General features: G+C 38.8%; 2 protein-coding genes across 2 annotated transcripts; one reads left to right on the top strand and one right to left on the bottom strand.

The window, feature by feature from the left end:
• The first annotated feature begins 1,316 nt into the window (after window positions 1-1,316).
• Window positions 1,317-1,706, top strand: LOC145006756 (uncharacterized). The gene has a single exon (XM_078965814.1). The coding sequence runs from the start codon at window positions 1,317-1,319 to the stop codon at window positions 1,704-1,706; it is 390 nt and encodes a 129-aa protein (XP_078821940.1).
• Window positions 1,707-6,817: 5,111 nt separating this feature from the next.
• LOC144998470 (uncharacterized) lies at window positions 6,818-7,390 on the bottom strand. Its single transcript, XM_078958223.1, has one exon. It carries the CDS (start codon window positions 7,348-7,350, stop codon window positions 6,943-6,945), a length of 408 nt encoding a protein of 135 aa, XP_078814349.1. The 5' UTR covers window positions 7,351-7,390; the 3' UTR covers window positions 6,818-6,942.
• Between the last annotated feature and the right edge of the window lie 525 nt (window positions 7,391-7,915).

Here is a 7,915-nt window from a genome sequence, read left to right as displayed (position 1 = left end):
GGATACATCCAACTCCCGCCTCGTCTCATCCTCATCTTCTCTAGCTAGATTATTGTTGTCAACTTTCATCGGAATCTGTAAAAATTTGCATTTGATTTTTGTCTCAAGACAAATCTAATGCAAAACAAGAAGGTTCTTTAAGTCAATAGTTAGTCTGAAACTCAAAATCGAGAAAATATGAGGGGATAAAGAAGGCAGTCGGACCTGTGATTACAATAATAACTTGGTAAACATCCCTATGGAATGTAGGAAGGTAGTAATTTAGGCTTATAGAAGCCGCCATTCAAGAGTAAATAAGGTAGGTGAAGATAAAACATAGTTATTGGATGTTATAGAGACGATAGAGATGAGAGGCAAGACAAGCTAGACTTCCCTCAGACCATCATCATCGTTGCCAAACTCCTATTTTGGGGAAATTGGTATAAACTTCATTACCATTGTCGAGTATTCATTCAACCCATGCCCTAGGTTCCGATTTTAGGGAAATCGATTTAACCTTCATTACCAATTGCATCAGTATCTGATGGAGATGATCATGAAGCGTGAAGATGGTAGACAATCGCATTGGTGTAGATCTCGATTGTTGAGATGGTGCAGCAAGGTTGATGATTGTGGGTTTTCGGGTAAAGTTAAGGTGGAGAAGACACCGACTCAAGAAGGGAGTGGAATTAGATTTCTTTTTGATTTTTAATTAAAAAAATATGACAATAAATAAAAGGAAATTAAAAAAAAAAATTTAGAGGCATGTTGGTCATTTCAAGTTGGGTATGAATAATGGACCAAAATCACACAAAAATGTGAACCATATGGACCAAAACCACACAAGGTATCCGAAATTGGATAGCAATGCTTCGCCAAACTTTTTTGTATCAAAACCGCAGAATTTACCAACCACAAGGACCATTTTTGCAATTTTATCATTGCTATTTAACCCCCACCTAACTGGTCTTAACTCACTTTGGTCTCTCAACCCAGTCAAGGCAAGGTCAATCCTATTTTCACAAAATTTGACACGTTAGTCCTTCTGTCTAAATTTTTAATTTTAGCTTCAGATTAATGGAACTTATTTTATACCGTTTAGATTATCTAGACATCTGTGTAGTATTTATCTTTTATGTGGATGATAATTATCTTTTCCTTGAATTAAGTTAGGTTTGTTATCTTTGTTTGCTCACGTATAAAAGGTCATTCCCCTGTAACTTTTATGACATATATAAAACAATTGAAAAACTCCTTGATTCATCTCTTCCACTGTCAATTTTATTATGGTATCAGAGACAACAATCTAGAAGAAAACCTAAAATCCGTCATAGATCATGGCGGGAGACAAACCAACAGGTTCTGGAAAAGAAACCAATGGGGAGACGATTGATGTCAACTCGCCATACTATATTCACCCGTATGATTATCCCGAACAGAAGCAAGTGAATGATGTCTTGAATGATCAGAATTACAACGAATGGAAACAAGAGATGACAAATTTCTTGTTGGCGAAAAACAAGATGGGACTAGTCGACGGAACCATCGAGAAACCAGGAGCCGGATCACCGATGTCTCTTGCATGGGTGAGGGCTGATGCTATGATAAAAAAGTGGCTGACGACTGCAATGGAGCAAGAAATAAGGACCAGCGTGAGGTATGCGAAGACCTCGTCGGAAATATGGAGAGATTTGGAGGAACGTTTTGAGAAGGAGGGATCCCCATGAGCATACGAGCTTAAGCAGACCCTAAACGCCATAAGACAAGGAGGTACAACTGTTTCTAATTACTATACCAAGTTGAGATCGATTTGGGATGAGTTGCAACTCATTCTCCCGACTCCTCGTTGTGCTTGTGAAGGATGTAAATGCAATATTGGAAAGATGTTAAACGATCTGAAAGAAAAGGAAAGGACATATGACTTTCTTATGGGTTTGGATGACGATTTTTCGGTGATTCGTACCCAGATCTTAGCGATGAAACCCACACCTCCGTTAAGCACTGTTTACCACCTTCTCGCTGAAGATGAGCAGCAACGAGCAATAACAACAGGGTCAAAGAGGCCGAATGCCGAAGCGACTGCATTTCAAGTTAATCACTCAAATCGCAAGGGTACTCAACAAAATCAAGGGAGGCAGCAATACCAGTCATCACAGTCATCACAACAGCCCTCTAACAAAGGCACTTCAAAATATCAAAAATCAGAAAATGATAAAAAGCAGTATTGTACTTTCTGTTCGAAAGAAGGACACAACAGAGATGGGTGTTTCAAGATAATCGGCTATCCCGACTGGTGGCCTGGAAAGAAAGACAAACCACGAACCAAGGCAGCATGTGCTGAGCTTGGGCCTAGCCCCATCGCAGGTTTAACTAACGAGCAATATCACTTGTTCGTGAACCATTTTAAGGAGGAGAACATTGTGGACGGTAAAAACACTCAACCAATGGCACATATGGCAGGTAAAATTGATTCTAATTGCGAATGGGTTGTGGATTTAGGAGCTACTGAACACATCACCCATCAAATCGATTTTTTAGAAAATGTCACTAAAAACCCGAAAGAGACACCTGTTGTCATCCCTAATGGTGAAAAGGTGTCTGTTGAGGGAGAAGGTGTTCATTTTTTGCTCGGTGGTATTAAAATAAATTGTGTTTTACACGTGCCAAATTTCAATTATAACCTTTTGTCGGTTGGGAGACTTACAAATAGCCTCAATTGTGCCGTTACATTTTTCCACGATTTTTTTGTGATGCAGGATCTGTCAACGAAGCACTTGATTGGTGCGGGTAACTTTTCAAAAGGGTTGTACCAGATGGGGGAGGCAAAGAAGCATCAAGCTCTTATGGGCAATTTTGAAGTTTAGCACAAGCGACTTGGACATCCCACAAATAAGAATATTTCTACTTTAGATTTTATTAAAGATGTTTCAAATAAGACTACGAATTGTGATGCGTGTTACAAAGCAAAACACACAAGGCTGCCTTTTCCACTTAGTACAATAAAGACGATTTCTTGTTTCGAATTAATTCACTATGATTTGTGGGGAAAATATAGAACTCCTTCGTTAAATAAAGCTTTTTATTTTTTAACCATAGTGGATGATTTTAGTCGTGCCGTGTGGACGTTTCTTCTTAAACACAAAGATGAAGCTAGTACATGTCTAATAGACTTTTGTAGGATGATCAAAACCCACTTTAATAAACAAATAAAACGCATACGTTGCGACAACGGGGGAGAATTTGTATCTAATGCCATGTGAGAATTTTATGCAAAGGAAGGGATGGTTCTTGAAACTTCGTGCCCTTACACTCCACAACAAAATGGAGTTGTGGAGCGTAAGCATCGTCATCTTCTCGAGACAGCGCGAGCTCTCAGGTTTGAGGCAAATTTACCAAAGCATTTTTGGGGAGAGTGTATTTTAACTGCTACTTTTGTCATCAATAGAATGCCATCAAAGGTCTTGAATGGGTTGACACCTTATGATATTCTTTATGGTCAAAAGCCTAGCTATGATAATATGCGAGTATTTGGATGTTTAGCATATTACCGTAGCATAGAAACTGGCGGAGATAAGTTCGAGCCTCGTGGGAGACCGGGAATATTTGTGGGGTATTTACAAGGTGTTAAAGGCTATAAGATTTATGATTTGGAAAGCCCTAAAATTGTCATATCTAGAGACGTTCGTTTTTTGGAGGATACATTTCCCATGAGCAATTTAGACCATAATGTGGAGTCTAAGGAATGTACATTTGAAGCAGGCTACAGGACGCATGAATCCGGCCAAATATACAACAGCGAGCCCGTGGCCATTCCGCCTTTGCTGGAGTCGACGCACGAGCTCGATACAGCACCGTCAGCTCATAATGCTGCATCAGTCCAAGATACCTCACAAGCTCATGATAATGAAACTGACACAGAGTTAAATATTGAAAGTTCTGCCTGCCCAGATAGACCGGCTCACCCCGATAGAATCAAAAATCCACCAGCTCGCTTCAAATATTACAACGTCACTGCCCCCATCCGTCAACCACTCATAAAGTACTCCCAATCAAGTGGCTTCCACAGTACATCCTCTCACTAACTATGTTTCATATGAAAAAAATTCTAACTCTCATAAAGCTTTTCTAGTGGCCATTGTGGCACACAATGAGCCCAAAACTTTCAAACAGGCCTCTCGTGATCCAGAATGGAGAATGGCCATGCACAAAGAAATAAAAGCTCTTGAGTTGAATGAAACGTGGGCGGTAACTTATTTACCAAAAGGTAAACGCGCCATAGATTCCAAATGGGTGTTCAAAATCAAGTACAAGCGTAACAGTGAAGTTGAAAGATACAAAGCAAGGCTCGTGGCTAAGGGCTATACACAAATGGAAGGAGTAGATTTTCACGACACTTTCGCACCTGTGGCTAAATTGGTTACAGTTAGGGGTGTAAATGAGCCGAGCCGAGCCCGAGCCTGACAAAGCTCGAGCTCAGCTCGTTTAATTTGAGGAAGCTCGAGCTCGAGCTCGAGCTCGATTCGAGCCTTAAAATGAAGCTCGAGCTCGGCTCATGAATAATTTAGTGGGCTCGCGAGCCTAATCGAGCCTAAACGAGTCTCTATGTGTGTGTGTGTGTGTGTATATATATATATATATATATGTGTGTGTGTGTGTGTGTGTATGTATGTATGTATGTGTGTGTGTGTGTGTGTATATATATATATATATATATATATATATATAGGCTCGTTTAAGCTCGTTTAGGCTCGTGAGCCCATTAATTGAAGCTCGGCTCGAGCTCATTTAATAAACGAGCCTCATATTTAGGCTCGAGCTCGGCTCGGGCTCGTTTAATTCGATCTCGAGTCGAGCTTTTAACGAGTCGATCCCGAGTAGCTCACGAGTAGCTCGGCTCACTTACACCCCTAGTTACAGTCCGTGTCCTTTTAATAATTGCCATCAAGAATGATTGGATAATTTATCAACTAGATGTGAATAATGCCTTTCTACACGGAGACCTTGAGGAAGAGGTTTATATGAAAATGCCTCAAGGTTTCGGACAGAAAAATGACAACCGAGTTTGCAGACTCAAAAAGTCCATATATGGACTCAGACAAGCCTCTAGAAATTGGTTCTACAAGTTTACCGCTGCTTTACAAATTCTTGGTTTTGCTCCATCTCATGCGGATCCTTCGTTGTTCACTTTCAAAAGTGGGACTATTTTTGTTGCAGCTTTGATCTATGTTGATGATGTCATCGTTGTGGGTAATGATAGTAAAAAAATTGAAGAAACGAAACGATATCTTGATGAACAGTTTAGTATTAAAGATCTTGGAGATCTTAAATACTTTCTCGGCATCGAAGTGGCTCGAACAAAAGAAGGTCTTGTCCTAAGTCAACGCAAGTATTCTATCGATATTCTTGAGGATGCAGGTTTACTTGGTTGTCGTCCTAGCCAGTTCCCTATGGAACAACATTTAAAATTAGATAAAGGTGATGAAGAAGAGCGTGTGGATGTAGGCAGGTATAGGCGTTTGGTTGGACGATTACTTTATTTACAAGCCACTCGCCCAGACCTTTCTTATTCGGTGAGCATACTCAGTCAATTTGTTGCTGACCCACGACAAAGTCATTGGGATGTTGCCATGCGTGTGCTACATTATCTAAAGTTTACGTTGGGGCAGGGAATTCTTCTATCTAAAGATGAGGGAAATGATATCATGGCTTATAGTGATTCGGACTGGCTGGGATGTCCGTTCTCGAGGAGGTCAAGAACGGGTTATTTATTGTTGCTGGGTGGCGCTCCTGTTTCTTGTAAGTTAAAGAAACAGTCTGTGGTATCTCGTTCGTCTGCAGAGACTGAGTGCCGAGCTATGGCCACCACAGTTAGTGAAGTGTTGTGGATACGATGGTTGTTGTTTGAGCTTGGCTTTCCTGTTCCTTCACCTACCAAGCTTTTCTGTGACAATCAGTCAGCTTGCCACATTGCTCATAATCTAGTTTTCCATGAGCGTACCAAACATGTAGAAATTGATTGCTACTTTGTTCGAGAAAGAGTCGAGTCTAAAGAGATTGAATCAGTTGCCATTCATACAACAAATCAGTTGGCAGACGTTCTTACTAAACCATTTGGATCTGAAAGACTTCAAGCCTTGGCTGTCAAGTTGGGCATTCGTAATCTACATGCTCCAACTTGAGGGGAAGTAATGAAACTTATTTTTATACCGTTTAGATTATCTGGACATCTGTGTAGTATTTATCTTTTATGTGGATGATAATTATCTTTTCCTTGAAGTCAGTTAGGTTTGTTATCTTTGTTTGCTCATGTATAAAAGGTCATTCCCCTATAACTTTTATGACATATATAAAACAATTGAAAAACTCCTTGATTCATCTCTTCCACTGTCAATTTTATTACAGATTTGCTTCCTATTAGCCTAGAAACTTCTATTTCTAGCGTCAAAAGTTTATTTTGCATTTACTCTGTTATATATATTATCTACAACATTATCCATTTTTTTAAAGCATATATGAGATTGTCCTAAGACGAGGGAGGGGGAGGGGGTTAACAGATCAAAATTATCCCTAGCTTCTGAATGTAAAACTTGTTATTTAATTGTAAAGACCTCTACTAATTAATGCCAGAACTTTTTACCTTTACACCATATGAAGTTTGAGACTCCTGTATTAAGCTACAATGTTGACATTTATGCAATCATTGATCAAGTCAAATAAATTCCTAAACAGCCAAACTAACATGCCGACCCAAGTTAACTCTGCACTACATTTCTATATTACTTTTTGCTATTTTACTTCCTATAATTACAAACTTTTAGGTTGAATCAAATCATAGATATATTGTAATACAGAATCACATGCATTAATTACCAATAAGAATGTTACATAATACATCTCATATTCTCATACTCCAAATTTCAAAAGTAGTCTAAAAGAGAAGAATCTAATAAATTAAATGCCACATCAAACCGATGGTAAAACCATATTGTTTCGACCCATGTTGGTTCTACGGTTTGTAACCACAAAATAAGCACCCATAGCTACAAGAACCAAAAATATAAACCCAAATATCAAAGCAGCGACACCTCCAGCACCAATTTTGCTTCCACTTTTCACATTTCTTGATACACTTTCTTGTGCTAAGCTCGATTGAACAGTTGCAGCCATGGGCAATGGTGCACAACTGGTTTCATCACATGGGTTTTGAATCGTTGGTGGGTTTGCTTTTGGGTGGAAGAAATTGTAGGCCGATGGTGAGAATGCCATTGGGTTCTCGTAAACAAGGCCATGAGGTGATCTTTCTTGAGATTGTGTTGTAGTGAAGGAGATGATAGTAACAAAGAGAAGAAGTAGGAAGTGCGTTTGTGCCATTTTGATTTTCTTTTTTATGCTTAAAGAATGATGCGGGTAGTGGTATATATATAGAGGTGGTCTTAGTTTATTGGTTGTTGCTTTGGCCTCAATTTTTGTGATTGCATTAAACTCCACAAAAGGGAGCATAATGATGGTTTCTATTTCGTCCATCATAACAAGTGGCACTATGTATATGTTACTTATTTACTTATATATATACCTCATGGTTCTTTAGGGAATTTTTTCTATATAAAGTGATATATGGATAAACTGCTAAGTGGACAAACGAATATTGTTTGTTTTTGTACATAATGAGCTGTCAAAATATGAGTAATGACTATTTTATATCACTATATTCACTAATGTGGGGAGTGACGTAGAAAGGTAAACCGAGGGAGGGTTTTATAAGAGAGTATGGAGGTAAAAACAAACGTATGAAATATGAATAGATAAATGCACGATTCTATCGCTTAAAGTAAAAAAGGAAATGTCTCTGTCATGTATATGTGTCGGGATTAAGTTATATCATATTAAGTTTATTAAGTAAAAAAGAAACAAGTACTTGGTGAATGTATTTAATTGA

Source organism: Lactuca saligna, chromosome 1, assembly GCF_052625555.1.
Source record: "Lactuca saligna cultivar CGN05327 chromosome 1, ASM5262555v1, whole genome shotgun sequence".
Taxonomy (NCBI): domain Eukaryota; kingdom Viridiplantae; phylum Streptophyta; class Magnoliopsida; order Asterales; family Asteraceae; genus Lactuca; species Lactuca saligna.
This window is presented reverse-complemented; position numbering and strand designations above follow the sequence as displayed.

Coding starts and splice junctions, on each gene's coding strand:
- LOC145006756 (XM_078965814.1), top strand. CDS start 1,317: ATGGCGGGAGACAAACCAACAGGTTCTGGAAAAGAAACCAATGGGGAG.
- LOC144998470 (XM_078958223.1), bottom strand. CDS start 7,350: ATGGCACAAACGCACTTCCTACTTCTTCTCTTTGTTACTATCATCTCC.